At 35.5% G+C, this 20,050-nt stretch overlaps 1 protein-coding gene across 24 annotated transcripts in view; it reads right to left on the reverse strand.

Moving 5' to 3' along the window:
* Window positions 1–767: 767 nt before the first annotated feature.
* Window positions 768–20,050, reverse strand: part of LOC127569099 (sodium/myo-inositol cotransporter-like) — a 37,745-nt gene continuing 18,462 nt past the window's right edge. For 13 of the 24 annotated variants that reach the window (XM_052013444.1, XM_052013432.1, XM_052013431.1 and 10 more), the window contains one exon: window positions 12,968–18,414. In XM_052013444.1, the coding sequence (XP_051869404.1) occupies window positions 15,935–18,082 (2,148 nt within the window). In that variant the 5' untranslated portion in view covers window positions 18,083–18,414 and the 3' untranslated portion in view covers window positions 12,968–15,934. The other 11 variants (XR_007956154.1, XR_007956155.1, XR_007956152.1 and 8 more) reach the window with 9 other exon arrangements.

The following is a 20,050-nucleotide window of genomic DNA, read 5'->3' on the forward strand; positions in this document are numbered from 1 at the left end:
GTCATTGTTTAATAACCATTTAAGACAAATAAAGCTTTTATTTTGAGGGTCATGGGTCTTTAGTGCAGCCAAAAGTAGTCTTTGAACACTTTTAGCCAGAATTAGCTAGATTTTTTTTTAAAATCACAATGATGAAGGGTTACAGAAGTGCATTAACTTTATTAGATCAGCCATGATCTTAATAAATGGCAGAACAGGCTCATGGGGTTATGTCTCATACTCCTGTTCCCAATTTTGATTGAATGTTAGGATCTAATAGCTAGACACCTACATCAGAAGTAGTCGAATCCTTTACCTCTCTCCTCCTCATTTTAATTATCATTTTATGGATATTTCCTCACCCCAGTGTTCTAGGTGATTTCTCCAATTAAAGATTGTACTGGCTTTTTTCAGATGAATACATTGTATTATTTCCTGAAGCTTTGGAACCCAACTTTTTCCCTTGTACATCTTACTCAATAATTTATAGCTCCTCATTTGATCAAAGCTGAAATTACAATGACAGTAACCAGAAGATTGATTCTACATCCATCTAGTCCCCTGGAGACTTTCCTCCATCTGACCTTGATCTCTCAATGGATATTGAAATCACTAGCAGCTTCCACACCAACAATATCTGGAAATACAAACATCTTACAGCTAGTTTTTATATAGACAAGAAATTGCTAAAATTATACTGGCTATTGCACGTTTTTCTATTACTAGGGTGGTACTCGCAACACTTCACAAAAATCAAAGTTATTGATTAAAAAAATTAGACAAAATACTTCAATGAGTAACTTGAACTTTATTAGTTTATAGTTCAGCAAAACAAAATACTTTAAGAATAACATTGAAACAGCAAGAAAATGTTAAAATATCAGCAATTTTATGTTTACAATGTTTTCGGGTTCACATAACTAAATAAACTGCATGAGTATGAACATTCTTCTTGAATGCTGTTCCATCCACATGTCATGTGCAATTTCACAATACATACTTTAGTTTTTAAAAAAAAATGTCTGGATGTACTTTCTCTGGAGGCTCCCATTCTTGATCATATGTGAAGCAATTACTATGGAAAATCTTACATTCTCTCTCTCTCTCTGTGAGAAACACACACACACAAATACCCAAGTGAAGTTAAAAATTATTTCATTTACTCAAATTCTTGGGCATATTGTTTCTGCACCCCACAACCTTTTATTAAGAGATTGTCATTCCCTATATTGTCACATATTTGTGCTATATGTTCTCCAAACAAGATTTTCCTACTAAATTAAACTTTAAAATTAATCAGGCAAGGAACTGATGATTTTCAAACTTTACCACCAAAAACTGGGAAAATTTGTTTTTATTTATGAAAAAAAAATCAGCATTTCCTCTGGAGTTAAAACTACAGCAGAGTTTTGAACTTTTTGCTATCAATCTAAATATCTTTTAAAAAAAAATTACCAGTGGTACCACTTTCAGAATAAAGTCAGAAAATGTCTTCTGCAACTGGTCCAACTTGATAAAATTGTGTCAACAATGGAAACGTTAGCGAATGATAAGGTTTCAAGTTTTTGACCCTAAAATTCCAATTAAAAGATTATAGCATTGTTAATAGTATTTCCCCTCCCCAAAGTGTTCAACCACTTCATGTTGGAATGCATTACAATATAATCAAATCTACTATGGTTAATTAAGAAGTGGCTTGAATTGAGGTAATACATGGGTGGATACCTGTACATGTGTGTGGAAATGATCCAGAAGAGCAAAACGTGACACTTCTGTTGCCATTCACTAACTTAATATGTTTAAATATAATTTTGAAGAATATAGTTTTAGAAATGTAGAAATGCTTGCAAATGCTCATGCAACATTGAAATTGATTTGCCTTATCCATCACCACAAAATCCCATACTCACAAGGAATTACTTGGAAAAGGTGTCATGTGGGAGACTTAATATATAAGACGGTAATTCAATGCCATAGTATGAAGAGTTCTCTCTGAACTTTGGTGATGTACAAGACATATCAATTTCAGACATTTCTACTGTCATAAAACTAGTGAGTGTCCAAAATTATGTCTAAATATAATGTACTTTTTCTTGGCAGCAGGAGTTTGAATTCCCAACTGTGATGACAATTCAGACTCCACTCAGCCAATACAAAAGGTGGAATATCAGCAAGGGTCAACACAGAAATAGTGTGTGCAGTATATAGAGCACATTTCATATTGCCTTTTACAGACAATGTGGGATAAACATTATCTTTAATTTACAGGGTAACTGTATTGTACCAACTGCACAGAAAAATAAACAGGCAGAGGGGAACTCAATGCACCTGCTAATCACCAAGTTGACATATTTGGACATAATTTTGAATAAGGCATCATGTAAAATTTCGTGGCCACTAGGCTGGGGCAAGGAGGATAAACTACCTTAGATGGGCTTTTCAAATTGTTTTATAAACCATATTCACTTTATTCCATTCAATTCCTGGATGCCAGATGCTTCAAATGGGAACCTTCAGACTGTGTACACATTCTCTTTTTAAAAGATGGATCTTGACAAATGATTCTGAAATTTAAAAGACACAGAAAGTCAAGACAATGAAAAATGACAATACATTATGCATTTTTCTGATCCGTCTCTGTGCTTAATCTATTCTCTTAAATACAACAGCACAGAAGTGGGCTTATTGCTTTTGCCAACAGTAGTACACACCAGAAACAATTTCGTACTTCACATGAGTCAAGCAATAAACATTAATATATAAAAAAAATCAAGAATGAGTGTAAGCACACTGACAACAGTTCATGTAATTGAGACGGAACCCCGATTCAAGTACCCAAGAAGCAACTATGAATAATTTTCACGATTGAACCTTGTGAATATTCTCTCAACTTCATTGACCAGTGTGAAACTGAATCAAAAAAATGTACTGTCTTCACAAAATAGCAGGATACAGAAAAGCATTACAAAATACATCAACTGGTACATAATTTTTACAATACACATGAAATTGAGATTACACAACATACTATTTTCCTAAAAGACAAGATTTTTAGAAAACTCCTTTAAAAAACAGAAATAACATTTCATTAAAATAAGTTTTTATACAGTAATCAACTTGAATTAACACTCCATGTTGCAATTACAAAAAAAAGTTCTATTTTATTAAGGGCCCAATTTTTCTTGTAAAATCATATTTCCATGCATATGTACATATATTAATTTACCCTTTGGTGTCCAGAGTATTATGAAAAGGAAGTAGAATCAAATGAAAAGTCAATCAATCACCAAGTCAATAAAGCAGGCATAACTTCCACTTCTCCATACTGTTTGGTAGGAGTAGGGAAAAGGCCTGGACTGCAACTAAAAAACGGAATAGTCTTACTGCATCTGCAAATATCCCTCAATAGTGTCGTCACAGTTGTTGTAGTACTGCAAGATCCCACATATAGCAAGCAAGGTAAACGAGCAGTTGGTCTGTTTTACTGGTGATGGTGAGGGAAGAATATTACCCAGGGTACCATGAGAATACCTTATTTCTGCTGTGAATATTGCCATAAGAATATCCAAGTAGCTGTGATATCAGCATATCTCACAGTAGAAAGACACCTCTCATCATCAAATTGAAAGGTTACAAGAATTATGTACTAGAGTAAGATCCAAGACCACTATCTTTTGTTTCAGAGTGAAGAATGACACCAGCTAAGCCAAACTGAAAATCGTGATAAGTTTGCACAGATTGTGCCTTAAGAATTGGAACTAGGATCTCTAGTTTACGAGGAACTTTGGGTGGAGGTTGAGGGGAGAAAAACAAATTAAGCCCAGAATTAAAGATCCACTTAGATTTTTGTCTCTACAAAGTTTAGCACAATTGAGCGGGTTCAAGCAGACGAAGCAACTATGAGTAGCTTTCAATGGGCCTCATGTGAAAATTCTCTCCATGACAACATACTTAAAAGCATTTCAAGTTTGGTCAACAGGTTTGGTCAATTTTTTTCCTGTTGAGCATAAACAGAAAAATTGGACCCTTAAAGTATTAAACTGAAACAAACACATATTAATAAAGCAAAGAACAAAGAAAAAGCAATTCGTCCATCCCTCCCAACTGGCCACAAACAATTTTCAGTCACATAAATGAATACAATTTATCTGCTTACGTGAACAGTTACTGACTTGAGATTTCAGTGTATCAAAATTCTAGAAACTGAACCCCAATTAGTAATCCCACTTTACTATGGTCCCAACAGATCTCAGGCCGTAATATTTTGGAGTGCTAGGTTAATAAAGATTATCATTTATCTAAGCATGAATCCCTATTTTTGGACCAATTGTTCACATCAGGCTTTTTAAAAAAAAATCAGATTATCTGAATCTGTCCCACGCATTTATTAATCTTGCTCCAAGGACATACGACTGAGGTTTTCTGAGGTGTTCATCTTAGAACAGTAATCAGATCAAAAACTTGAAACTAATTTACTAGCCAAGAAGGGGAGCAAAGAAAAGGGTAGTATAGTTGATGGCTACTAGTACCTAGATGCAATCAGTTACAAGGGGTGTTGATTCCATCTAATCAACAAGCCTTGCATTCGCCTCATATAGAGCAGTAAAGGTTAAGCCAGCAAATGACAAAAAACAGGAAATTTAAAAGATAATATTCCCAATAATAGTACGTCTCAAGTCCCAAGTCCTTGTTCTTTCAGGATTTGAGAGACCTAATTGATATTAGCTCCGAAGTCTTTCCTCCAATTTAAATTAAAATCCTTCCTCCATTACACCCCAGGCAACCCATCGACAAATTCTTTCCAATACATCAATAGCCACCTCAAAATGTACGGAACAGCACAGAATATTACATACATAGTTTTTATAGCTTACCAATAAGATGTGAAGTTTTTTTGTCATAACCAAATACTTTCAAAATGCATCCTCATTGTTAACAGCTTCATATTCCCTGGATATTTATAATGAACAATTGCATCAAAAGTTTTTCCCCATTAATATATAGTGCCCTCCTCCATCATGTTTTGGAAAGGTGTAAATAGCATTAAAACCACAATATTGTTCTGCAGAATTCTAAAACTTATTGCTCATCTTTAACAGAACCATATTCATTCATCAGTATCCTAGATTCAATCCCTCATGCACATTTATCATCCTTAAAAGCTTCAAATGCAGAATTTATCAATGGCTTCAATAAATAAACCTTATTCAAGATACCATAATTTTCTATTTTATTCCTTACCTCTGCTCTTTAACTACATACTCAGAATCATTTCCCATTTATGCGACAGCTGTGATATAACAATTTTCTCCCCTGGTGCGTAATTGAGATTTCAACACGATAGATCACAAATTTAGTTTTGTTTTAGCTTTGCAATAAATTTGCAATCTAGATTTTAAAAGTATCACTTTTCATCATTCCTTGATCACAGTAGTCATACCTAGTTTATGCTCCTTATGTTTAACATCAATACTTTAAAAATTCTCTTACTTCTGCTAACAATCCACATCCAATCTTCTTACTCCCTAAATGTGCATTTTAGCTCTTTTAGATTTAATGATCTAGCCCTTAAGCTGGCAAATGTCAAGAGCTGAATTCTTCAAGCACTCTGAACATTTCTGCAAATATTTCACTATGTCTGCATTTTTATCAGGAGCCATTTACAGTATTTTCTCATACCTTCATTCCCCTGCCAAATTTCTCCCTCCTCATCACTTTCAAAGGGATTAATTCCAAATGGAGGTACCACTCTATAAGTTAGATCTACCATTATACTACCTCATCCAAGTGTCTGTTATTCAAATATCAATCTTTTCAGTGGGCTACTACTTCACCAGAACAAGATGTCACAGCCAATTTATCACCATTTTCTCATTCAACATCTAGTTCTGCACTTCCAGCAGAGATGATTGAATAGTATTTAAGATAATGAACACTATGCAACTATACTATACTTAACCTGGGTCATTTAGGACAATTAAAGTGTCCCAACAATTGCTTCAGATGTAATTATCTAGATGAGCATGTCAAGGAATGAACAGAACTTAAACATGGATACAGCAATAAGAACGATTCACCCTTTCCCCTACCACGCATCCACCCACCCAACCAGACAAAAATCAAATGCAAGACATATACATGCATCAACCCACCCAACCAGTCAGGCTGCAAGTCACGATTGATAGATCTGCCAAAGAAATTGGAGAATGTCTGACCTTTGTGTTATTGTTGTTCCTTTTGTGCATCAACGCACCATATATAGTCTGCTTCTAAATCAGCTCTGGATTATGCAAACCTGTAGAATATACGCAAGAACTGATCCCCACATACTGTAAACTGAAGCATATCTGTTAACATTGTGACCAGTTGATATATATATAAAAAAAATCAAACCAGCTCAGTTTCAATAGGAAGCACCTGTAATTGCCACTCTACCAACTGTCATTCTTTTCTTCTGACTAATTCACTTGTTTTATTACTGTATTCTCAATATCTGTTGCACAGCAACATACATGTCACATAACTGTTTCTGAAAGTTAAAGGCTTTTATAATTTTTAAAATTAAAATCCACAAAATGCAATTCCAGTAACTGATTTGGTACCATATATCTTTGTCTTCCACATGCAAGTATTTAATAGTAGTTAAGTAAAAAGTATAATAAACATTAAAAAGCAATAAATGTCCATTCTGAAATTTATCATTTTCTAAAAATATATGCAGACTTGAACAAATTAAATTTGGTATCACTTTATGTATTAAGAGTCAAGAGAACCTCTATATCGAATAAACTACATTACCTACCTCCACAGAGGCAGCACAAAACGAAAGCAGCAATTTTTCACAGGAAAGTGTAGCCATAAGACAAATGGTCCAATGTACTGCTGTTCATTAATCAGATGTCAGAATGAGCGAATAATGGAGAAGTAACAGCTAAATAACTATTTATATTGGTTTGTTCTGTAATAGAATGCTAGATTCTCAACAATCCTATAAAGTACTATGAGCAAAGTGGATCAAATACAAAATTTATAAAAAAAAGTTGCAGTTGGAACAACAACTGAATTGTCATAATATGGAAGTAAAATGGGTTAATGGCAGAGCTTCTGGGAATCCAATTGTAAGTGAACAATTATTTTAGCGCACAGAATAGTAGTTAGGGACTGATACTAAAACCGATATCTATACTGGTTTTAATCCTGGATGAAATGTTTTAAAACATATGCAAAAAGCTGGGGAGGCTATAACAACTATCAGTTCCTAAACTGTGCAGGTCTTTGTTTTCCCAGGAACACTTGGTTCCATGCAATTTTTTTTAAAATCACAGAGTTAATTTCCACAATGGAAATTGTGTTTAATTGTTTTGCTTCAGTGGATTGTGATTGGTTTGTGTTTTTTGGTCTTAAAAGATTTTAATGAGTAGCTTGGATTTCAAAGCACTTCCTGGTATGGCTTCAGAGTCTCCACATATATTTGCCCTGAAAGTAAAAGAGATACCATTGTACTATGAACAATTATCAAAACAATTTTGAAGGGAACAATAAAAATGCTCAGCCAATCAACATCACTCTGGCCTAGATAAAGTTAAGTACCAGACACTCCAAACCAGTTAAAGCCAGATGACTGAACAGTGTCTGTCAACAAGCGCACACCGATCACTAATTGTACACCCAAATTACTAATATAAGCCATTGCTCAAAAAGAGTAATAGTATGTGAACAATAGATTCTCACTGATATAAGCAATGCCTCCATTGGTTAAATACTGAATTAACACAGGAATTCCTTGGCCTGACTTTCACTTCCTCATCAATCTGGAGTTAAAAGGAATGCAAAACCATCAAGCCTCTATGCAGTTTAAATTTAAGGAGGGGACATAGGGATTTTTCAACTGGCACCCATCTCTCTATAGTATGATGCAATACATATAGCTCAGATCAATATGGCTCTTTGTCAAATGAATGCTCTAATTGATCAGGTGCAAATCAGCAAGGAAAATTTAAAATTTTACCTACAAGAATACAGTACAATCTTGCACATTAACAGTGAACCTTTCTTCAAAGAAGGTTTAACTGGTTGTGGAATGCCAAAATATGCAGTTCATGCAAATAATTTCCAGAACTTGACACATGGCTTCTTTGTGCACTTTCCTCCTCAATAAAAGATCTCCAATTGTATCCACAAAATAGCATCTTACCCTTAAACTCTATACAAATTACAGCAGAAATACCATTACTTATGTAGTTAATATGCAAGTAGTATGAAAGCCAGGGCACAAATATTTAGAGCCTCATCTTCAAACCAGCTTAATTTAGTAATACAATCTTCTGTATTTACAGAATTCAGGTTTACAGAGATGAAAAGGATTATGCTTGAACTTTTTGTTTGACACATGGCAAACGTTGAACTCCAAAAGGAAAGCACACAAATCTGCAAAGTATAGTTACGGATCTATTTTTACCCTAAATCCCTAATAAAATTGTAAAGCCAAAAACTAACACAGCACATCATAGGAGATTGACTTGGAAAAAATTTAACGGCGTTTTAACAAATTAAGCACATATTAAAAAAAAAGCTGGATGGAGGGTGGGCTTGCGTGCATAGTCTGTCATCTCTTAAACCCAGACCTTCCAACTAGTCCTCATTTCTGAATGCTCACTTAAATTTGATGTAAACAGACTTCTCTTTGGTATCTTGTAGAACTCGCTGTAACAAACTTTGTTAATATTGGGTATTGATCGAATCATGTTCCCCTAGATTAAAGAAATCCTTTGTACAAACCAAATGAAATCCTGAAGATTTCAGAAACAATCTCAATTATGTACCAGACCAAATGTATTTTCTGCCTTTATGCAAACAAAGCAATAACTAATCTAATTTTTAAGCCAAAGATTTCTCCACTTTTGGTGATTAAAGTCTCTCTTTCGTCAACTCCCTTCATACCTCTGCCATTGAATCAACAATTTGTGTCTTCATTGAGGATTATTACAGCACCAAATAATCAAAGTATTAGAATCCTATTGAAAATATTTTAAGCTTATTTTATGGATTCATGAGGAAGTGGTAGATCTTTCAGCACCAGCTAGCAGCAATACACAGAATGCTCAAAGAACTTTACTCACTTATCAAAATGAAGAAATTTTAGGCTTAAAAACCATAATTAAATGTGGTACTACAATTGAAATGGATAGGAATTAATTCTTTCACTTGCCTGAAATTTCCAAAAAACCAAATGCTTCCGAGCCAAAACTTCCAATGTACCAAATACCAATGTATTTGATGGTACTTTGCAAGTTTGTTATAGCGAGGTTACAGTGTTTGTGTGAATATGTGAAGGATTTGTCAAAAACCAAAGCAAAATAAGGCTCTGAAGTAGCCCCAAATTTGTCTGCATCGGACATCCACAAAATAGGTTGGAAGGTCTGCAAGTGTAGGTTTGAATCCAGCAGTAAACAGCAAAAATAGGGCAATGCAATCCATTAAATTTTTCATTTTCCCATTAAGCCAAATGTTTTGAGCGTAAAGCACCAATATAAAAGAAAGAAATCTCCGAGCATAGGAACAACTGTAACCAAGAAATTTAATGAATCTGACACAAACTTTTACTCTCTTACAACAATTCAGCTACAAAAAAAATCTCTTATCGGGCACTTAATCATATGGGAAACAACCTATGTGATATACCACACACTACTTCATCTTAATCTTGAGCAGGGCATAAGAATGCCATTGGAACAGCTTCAAGATATTTTCATTTCCTACAGTTTAATTTTCAAGGAAAAAAAATCAAAACTCCATGGGAAATATGTTCCCATGCTCGTTATAAGATTCTGTTTCATAAAAATCAGAGGAGGTGCTCTGCCTTACCTGAGACCAATGCATTCAATCTCCTTCTGGTAAGAAACGCATCTCACCAAAACTCCATCTCTGATAGTCATGCTTCAAGTTGAAGTGCATTCAGCAAGACAAGCCAAACAGGCTAAGAATTGCCTGAAAATCATTATTTTGGATCCTTACTGGACTTGCCACATTAAGCCTTTGAAGACTTTATTTTTAAAAAGTTGCATTTTTCCTCAAATGCTTGAGTTTGATTTACTCAATAAGGAATTTAGAGCCAAGATACTGAAGCACTCAGAGAAAGTTAACATTACCATTGCAACAATGAACACAACTCACATGCAAGTACACACCTGGATCATGTCAATACTGGAAAAGAACCTGTGTGGATGGAGAAAATAGTATACTATCACTGATAAGCAGCCTCTGCCATATTGTATTGTAGAACTGACCTAAAAGCCACTACTATCTAGGACCTACCGATCTAAGGGGCCAAGATCCTGTCAATTTGAAATTAGCATGATTTTAAAATTTCCCTTTGAAGACCACCATTCGCATTGAATTCAGCAAAGTCATTATAAACAAATGTCTAGGTCAATGCAAGAGTATATCTCTTAACCTTGACAGATGGTTCCACAGTCAAGTGGCATAACTAGTACAATAATTGAATTGTGCTGAATTAATCAGTGGTAAGGTCACTATAAGTTATGAATATCTATAAACCAAAAGTGTGTCAAAGCAGACTAACTGTTAAAACCAGGACCCCTACACAATAAATTGTAGGAATTAGATGAGTCATTGCCACTGGCTTGCCTCTTATTTGGAGATCTCAAAAACAATGATGCACATAGATTTTAACTTTGATCTAAACAATTAGGTGATATACACAATATACCACAATAGAATATTCGTAGTAGAGGCATCCACAAGAAACCCTAAAAACCGCCTTTCCTTTTTCGGACAGCTAATGGAGATTTAGGTGCTGGATTGGAAAAAGCAGTCTCTTCTGTCTTAAATTGGCTAGCTGATCTATCACTGATAAGCATCAGAAAAGGATTATCTTTCTAGATCTACTGTCAGCTTTATCTATGCCTAATAACATTAGCATGGCAGAAAACTCTTTGATATGGAGACAACAAAAGCATATGCCCAGGCACAAGTCACCTCCAAATCAGCCACGCACAAAGGGTACAAATTTATTCACTGGCTCAGCTGCTGCAAAGTAGGCCATCCTAATCCCAAGAAATTCCCATCAACAAAGCAGTCAGCTAGTTCATACATTCCTGCCACTCAAGCAACAACACTAGATAAAGGTTTAAATCATATAATGAAAGATAGCTATATTTAGCACTATGGGCTTCATTTAAAACTCAGATAGCATTAATCTTGCACACGCAGTCTATGACAACCAGAATGCTCGAGATTACTTGTTAGGCTATAATGCAAATAATCCAGATGAATTCATGCATTTGAAGTACATCCCCTGTAGCTACACTGACCTAATTTGGGATAGCAGATAGCTGGAATGCACTGTGATAGTTCCAATTTTCTAGAAAGCACTTTAGGTCTTTTGCTTCAGGGATTAAGTACTGACACATTTAACTATTTAGTACATTACATTTACATGATGTAGTGGTGCTGGTCTCAAGCTACCAGAAACCATGGAGAATCCAATGATACAAATGCTGCCACTAACTAGGAAAGTACAAATAACCAAAATAATGCAACAAATGTGGACTACCTAGATTCTTAAAATAATGACAAGACAGTTCTCCATTGCAAATTGGATGAAAGTGCTTGTTCTGGAAAATATTGCACCCACGACATTTTAAAGAATCTGTTCTAACCTCTTTTTAATTGTTTCCTAATGGTTGATGATGGAGGCAAGTTTTCAGTCAAGTTGCGATGTTTGATATGCTATCCTTCAAAAGGTGTAGCCAGCAATGGCATTATCCCCTAGGCCAACTGTGAGTGCAACATCTTGATCTGTATGTTCAGTAATATAGTAATTTGTACATGGATGGCAGAACCCTCTCTTGCACCAAAGAATTCTGAACCGCTTATCTTGTTTAAAGATGCATTATCTCTTTCCTCTGAGCAAAAGTATTGGGGAATTATCAGTGGGAAATCCATTGTCCTCAATGGCCAGGGGAGTTAGGGATAGGGATGGGAATGGTGAGAATGAGAAGGACTCCATAAAGCACAGATGTAAATCAATTGGTGATATCAGAAACAAGCTTAAAAAACTGAAATCACGACCAAGTATTTTGCGCAAAGTCAAACAATTTTACCATTGGGCTCTTCCAATCCAAGACTTGGCTCTGCCATTACAAATTAGTGCAGCCACCTCTCCTTCAAACTCTCAAATGGCAAACCAATTCCCAAACCCCAACCCCCCCCCCCCCCCTTATAAAAGCAAACTAAAAACACACAAACTTTTATCCCTCTTACTGAATGCTACAAACTCTGCAGTGCATGCACTGCCACCAAATAACTTCCCTGGTCCACCAGTCGTCATCTTACCCAAGATCAAATACTACTAATTTCTTCTCTAAGCTACCACTTTTTAGAAATCACACTAGAACCAAACTCAATTAATTCCTTGTAGTGTATTAAATAACCAATCCAAAAAGCACAAGGAATTATTAAAGTACACCAGGAGACGCATTGCTTGGCCTCAACATTATTGCCTTTCCCACAACACATACAGACTTTGCATGCACTGGTTGTCTCAATTCTGATGGAGTTTGGAAAAACAGGATCAATACAGTTTGGCCAGCAACTCTGACCAAAAGATTTGGCATGAAACAAGAACACAACTCAAGGTCCAATTATGGAAGTCAGGAGTAAGATTATCTTTTTAAGAATTTGTATCTCAAAAGTCACGTTTGGGCACAATTCTTACATTATACATACAGAAAATAACCATACAATTAAAAAAATGCAAAAAGTACTACATACAAAATGTACTATATAATAAAAAGTGTAAAGAAATTTACCCTTGAGGTACCAGCTCATTCCCCTTAGGTGGGCCTGGCAGATCAGGAGTGGAATGTTGGGTGCCAGACCTCTGGCATGGGGCTAATTATTTTAAGAATGGCAAGATCAAATGACCAAACGTATATCCATTATAATCTGCAGAAAAATTAAAATTATTAATCCTCATGATAATGTGAGGATTAGCTTGGCATTAGAAGTATAAATTGAGATTTTTTAAAAATTAAAAACACATTTTAAAGGCTTGTGCAGCCTCTGCATCTCAATTACAGACGACTTACAAACCTAAATGCAAAAATGATTTTTTAAAAAAAAACAGCAAACTGTTGAGAAAAAAAGGATAATTGAACATGATACAGTAATGTAGGTTCTATCCACTTGAACAATAATTACTCATGCCTAAAAACATATCTACATTCAGGAAATGTTCACGTTTTCCTTTACGTCACAAATACGTTGCCTTTGATATTTCTCCCATCTTCTTCCTTGCCATACAACTTGTGTGGCATATGTCAACTGATAACCCAAGCCTGACCATTAACTTTTGAACAAATTGTTCTAATAATACTGGTTCAAAGTTTTAGTTCTATTTTATTTTGTTTTCTTTCTGGTACTCAGTTAGTAAAATAGATTTTCAGTCCATTTTCAATTTCTAGTTTGATAATTTTAAAATTAGCAATCTATCTTTTCCAAATCTATGATGTACTCAGTTAGCTTGAACGGCTGCACACCATTAAGGTTAAACTGAAATGTACTGCGTCCAGTTTTCAGCATGCAAAAATTACTGCTTATTCGTTCTGCAATTATGCTACATTAGAAAGGTTGCTCTATAGGATCATTTTGTATTCCTCTCCCTGCCTCCAACTTGCACACTACACATTTACCTTCTCCCATTAACCCCACTCCCCAGCTACTCAATGGAAATTAATTCCATTTGGAAAATGATTCTTCATGGGTCTTCACTGTGTGAGAAGCTATTTTTGTTAACAGAGGCAGTTGAGAAACAATTTGTCTGAAACTTTCTCATTCAACCTTTTTGTCTTAGTCAAATAAATAATTCAGAATAAATTTGGAACATATTAGGGTTATAGTTAACACAAAAGGCATTGAGAACTTATGGCCTACTATATGATCCATGTTCTTCATATTCAAATGTTAAATCAACTATCAGAAGCCAAAACTCACTGCAACTGAATTTTGTTCTGAGTTAATTATTTTGAAAATAACACAAGTCCTTGGGTGTTTTCATAGTAAATGTTCCATGGAGCCTCAAGTAGATGACGTTAACAAATGCTGAGGAATTAGAGACGGCAGAGAAAACTTGGCCAAAGGAATGGATTTTGAGAACATTTTTCAAGTGTAAAAAGAGGAAGGTGGAGATGCAAAGTAGTTATAAAAGAATGCTCAAAGAGCAGAACCAATGGAATCATATGGATGAAACGAGTAGAGACAAACATGAGAAGACCAAAATTTTCAAGATCTATAAAGTTGCAGGACCTCGTACACTGAGATAAGAATATGACATATTTTCCAATAAACCATTCTAAACTTAATTCAAGAGACAGAAGATTAGGAATATGGAAATCATGGGCAAATAAAACTGTGGAACACAAGTTTTTGCTGTTTTAGGCAAGTTGCTTATAACTAGACGTTTGCACGTCTACAAGAACAACGCTGCAATAATTGGATCTTATTTTCCCTTCAGTGGAAATTTGATGTAGGGATAGAAATAATCTCAAATGATGAATAGGTCATGGATTTTAAAGCCCTGCCTGGGATAATTTACTATTGCAAATTCTATACCAGGTAATAATTTAATTGTAGACCCCAAAGACATTGTCATGGTAGAGAAAGAAAAGGCTCATTTAAGATTAATTAAATAATTAATCTTACAGGCCCATTGAAAGGGTTGATGAATTGGTTCTAAGAGTTGGGAATCATTTATGCACTTGTAGAAACCAACCTGAACTTTAGACAATGTTGCTTAGAGGTAGTACATGCATACTAGGAGAGGTGGTTTTGATGGATCAATCCAGATACACATCAGCTGACTGCATTTGATTTGGTTAGGGTGGTACTAAGCAAGAGAAAATAGATGATTCAATTCTGAATCATGTTCAATTCCATAGTTAACTCCTGGAGGACAAAAGGGGATAAAGCACCAGGATCACAATCACAAAGTGTTATTCAAGACTTTGGCAAATGCTATTTTGGTGTTGTCAACAGGTAACAGACAAATTGAAGCAGGAGATCTGATGAACCAAGGGCATTCAACTGGGTCATTGAAGACATGATCAATGACCCAAAAAGAGTAGAAAGTTTAGAGATAGAGGTGTAATTAAAGCAAATATTAGAATAATACCTTTGTAAGCAACACAATTAGGTAGCTAGGTTAGCATAACCCAATATGAACTTTCAGAAAGCATCATTGCAACACTTGCAACATTAAGTAGTAAGTACTCTGCAAATACTGTTCAACGCAAGTAATAAAGTCACTTTCACAGCAATTTATCTTAATGAGGATTGTACTCCAATCACCCTCCCAAAATTCCAATTTGACATCCATGTCAACGAATATCAATCTCTCTTACAAGTCTGTTGCACCTGTGCCTTCACTATACATTGCCAGCAACAACTCTGTTTCTATCAGATAACAAAACAACAAGAAAAAGGTAATTAACCTATATGAATAAGTGGATGGTTGGCTTTAATTATCAAGAAAGAATTTGCTGGGTTACATGTTTGTTCTGGGATTTCCGCTATACCTAAAATCAGTTCAGGTCCGTGCCCTTCAAATTCATCCTATCCTAATACAATACACGTACCCATCATTTTGAAGAAACCAACAGGAAAATAAATAGATAAATGGTTAGTTATATGAATGAAAAGGGGGCTCTACATGCTTGTCACAAAAGTATTTAAAACCATTTATAAGCCATAAACAAAACAAATAATTCAATGAACGAAGTATAAATGTGTCTTCATTTCACCAGTTACAGAAATCAACTGATACTAAAGCCTCATCTTTACTCCTTTGTATATCTTTCCCAAAGTGGACCAAAAAGGATCACCAACTCAGGGCTGGGAAGATGGAACACAATACTGTCATTAAGTAACTTTCATTTTACAAAGAGAAATAGATAAACATGAATATGCCAAGAGAACATACAACAAAAAGACCAATATTTAGTACCAATTTAATTTTTGGACTCTCTTGCAACATTTGTAAGCAAACCATTTCACTTTCTACAGAATCTTTTGCTGTCTTTTTCACACTATAATTTTTGATTCCACAACATTGATCAAAAAATCTCCACCACATATTCTTTTTCAGTTCAGGTTCCTTTTTATCCATTTGGTCCACTGGGGTTGTTTGGCCATTTACATAAGAGTCATTTGCTGTCTGAACTTCATTGACACGTGGAGTCACAGATTTGGATTCACCACGTCCAGGCATTAAAAGAACTAATTCTATTCGATCAGCTAGTGGAGATGAATCATCATCTTTGTGTTTACAATCAGAAATTTCTGCACATCTGATATCATCACCACATTTTGCCAGGCTTTTATCTGTTAATTTATCAGATTCTTCTTTATGACTACTTTGTATGATTTCTGTGTCTTTTAATGCCCAGAATGTGGTGGTGCAAATCAACTCTCTGGAAGGAGGAGGAGTCAGCAGACTCACTATGACAGCTATAATGATGGTGATCCAAAACAAAGCTGCTGCCAAGTACATATAATGAATGTTTCTGATAAAACTTGGTCTGGTATCAAACTGGTCACATTCTGGCACATGGTATACAAAGGCAAGAATCAACCTTGAAATCCCCAAAATTGATCCAACCAACCCTCCATAGAAGGCCCCCTGCTCATTGCAGCGTTTCCAGAAAATACCAAGTAGGAACACTGCTGCCACAGGTGGCGTGAGATATCCTGCTACCTCTTGGATGTAAAGATACATTTGTCCTCCCTGCATCTCCACAATTATAGGAACCCAGGCAATGCTCGTGCCTACCATGAAGATAACAAATAAACGACCCACAACCATAAGTTCTCGAGAGGTGGCAGCCTTTCGAAGATGCTTGTAGACATCAAGGGTAAAAATTGTGCTGGCACTATTGAATATAGAATCCAAATCACTCATTAAAGCTGCTATCATGACTGCCATCATTAGGCCACGAAGACCTACAGGTAAGATTCCCAACACTAGGCGTGGGTATGCAATGTTTGAGCAACCTGCACTGCTGCCACATACTTGCATGCAGTGCTCTGGATTAATGCAAACAACCTCATCAGTAAAGAGAATCCTGGAAATCATCCCTGGAATGACTATGATAAACATGGGCAAGAGTTTCAGAAAACCAGCCATCAAAGTGGCTCCTTTGGCATGAGCGATGTTCTTTGCAGCCAAGACTCGCTGCACGATGACTTGATCAGCGCACCAATACCAAACAGAGGCTGGTGTTTGACCCAACAGGAAACCAGGCCAAGGAATATCCTCATCAGTTGGTTCACGTAGCATCTTTAGAGAATCTTCTTTTGGGTGAATACGGCAAGTGTTAGTCGAACTTAGATTTAAGGAAGTAATGATTGCAGTAACATTTGGAGAGGCGAGCATGTATCTTCGTCTCAATTCGTCCAAGCCTCCCACTTTGACCATACCGACAACCATTAATGTTAAAGCTCCACCAATCATAAGAATAGCCTGCAGAACATCCGTGTAGATGACAGCCACAAGTCCTCCTGTGACAGTTAATACTGCAGTCAACCCAATCAAAATGATGATAGAGAGGTACAGGTCCCAGCCCAGTGACGCCCGGATGAAGAGTGCACCGGCATACAAATCAACAGAAAGCTTTGTGAAGACGTACAGTAGCAAGGACAACAGAGCAAAATAGATTTTTATTCTGTTACCACCATAACGCTTGGAAAGGTACTGTGGCATGGTATACACACCAGATCTAATGTAGACTGGGATGAAGACCCAACCCAATACCTGTAAAAGTAACATTGCATTAAACTCCCAAGCTCCCACTGCAAACCCACTGGCAGCTCCAGATCCTGCTAAACCAATAAAATGTTCACTGCCAATATTGCTCACAAACAATGAAGCACCTATTGCTAACCAGGTCATGGAGCGTCCTGCAAGGAAGTATCCACTCACGGTACTTCTGTTGGACTTCCACATTACAAAAAATCCAATGCACAATACAAGAACAAAATAAAATCCTACAACAGCTAAATCAGCTGTTTCCATAAAGCCAAACATTTTATTACAATACAGATATAATTTAGTCCACAAAGGTTATAAAGACAATGACCGAACCTGTTACTTGACAGCAACAAAAGAAAAAAGGGGAGAAAATGAACAATACAGAATGGCAAAATACTTTGTCCTTTAACTTCTGCCCTGATCGAAATTATGGAATTCCAGTTGTACAGATATTGGGATGGCAACTACTATTTATCTTGTTAACTTCACTTCTGACTATTTCTCATGCTCTTTATAGTAGCATTCCACAAGACTGCCAGTGCTTAATTTGTTGGTGTTGAATTTCTTAGCTGATGCTGACAGGTCTAGTGAGGAATAGAGTTACACCCCTGTAAGACAGCAAAGACAAAAGACTGTATTAGAATTACACTTTCACCATGCTTATATAAATAAATAAAGTGGCTTGCAAACTAAAATACAAGTGCCATTCAACATTTCAATACCCATGACATTCCAAAATAAACAAGATTTAAAAACATAAAACTGTATGCTGTAATGGTCAAGATAAAACTATAAAAATATTGACACAGTGGCTCAGATTTTGCATTCAGTATTGAAGGGTTCACATTGCCACTAACTTTGAAGAAAGTTGCCACAAAGATTTAGCAGTCTTCATGTCAACTTCTATTCATACATGGCTTTTAGTCTGTCATTATCTGCAAGGATTTGTGTTGCACTTATATAGTGAATTCATCAAGCAGGCTGGGCAACCAATTCTCAGATGATATATCATGAAATAAAAAGCAGTGATCATAGCATTTCAAATAATGCAAAAGACTGGGCATGCCTATGGGATTAAAGTTGAAGTTAAACTATCGAATAACTGATTTTAAGTGGATTTTTTTTTTAAACATCATTGAGTGGAACGATTGACTCGACGTTTTAGTTTCCAGCACTAGAAAGGCTGTCCAGCAGCATTATTACTGTTACCACTCATTCATGGTGAAAACAGAGCATCAAAAATATTTACATCCAATTGGTAATTACGTGTTGAATGCATGTCATCTTGTGGGAGAGGAGATGATAGTAACAACAACTAGCAACCCCACACTCAGTTGGATTACAGACCTTGCTATCAGTTTTGGAGCAACAGCAACAAATGCTGAAATTTTTGCTATTATTATAATCAAGTTCCAACTCTTGAAATGGAATTATTAACATAGATATCAGTCAAGTGGTTTTATGAAAAATAAATCCAAGTTTCCTACTGCTTACTTAAAAGGAACATAATTGCAAGACATTATTATTTTAGATAAACAATCTACACTAGACTGGTTCTATTTAATCAACATATTTGATCTGCAGTTTTAAAGAATGGTTGAACGATTTTTTTTCTTAGATTTAAGTGAACCTATAAAATTAGATTTAGTAAAAACTTTCAGATATGCACATCATTTATAGCAGGTTCATACCACCATTTGTATAAACAGTAGTTAAAATTATAATTATTTTGTTGTAGTTTATGAAACTATAAACCACTGGTTAAAAGTGTACAAACATACATTCATTCATTCACAAATTTGACACAATATACAAATGTAGGTTTCATTATATTACCAAACAATTGAAACTGTTAACTATCAAGGTATAGAATTAGGAGTATCAATTTGTTTCACTCATAAAAAAACTGAATTTATTATCCATTATAATTCTAGAGCCACAGAATGATTCACTATAATGTAATTTGTTTCTTGATATAAAAAGTTTTATGCATTTCTTAGTATTGTGATTAAGTAGTTATTACATCAAAAGTAGGCAACACTAACTAAAGTTAACCAAATATAATAAGTGATTTTAATGGTTCTGTAAAAGCTTATGGATTCACACTGCCAAGCAAAATGCTCAGCTGCACTGACAAAAAGTAGTTGTGATGACCAAAGTCCAAACAACCAAACCTGACAACTGTAAACAGATATATTGAAAGAGGATATCAAAATGAAAAAAAAAGAAAAATACAAGAATTAG

Source organism: Pristis pectinata, chromosome 4 (assembly GCF_009764475.1).
Source record: "Pristis pectinata isolate sPriPec2 chromosome 4, sPriPec2.1.pri, whole genome shotgun sequence".
NCBI classification, from domain to species: domain Eukaryota; kingdom Metazoa; phylum Chordata; class Chondrichthyes; order Rhinopristiformes; family Pristidae; genus Pristis; species Pristis pectinata.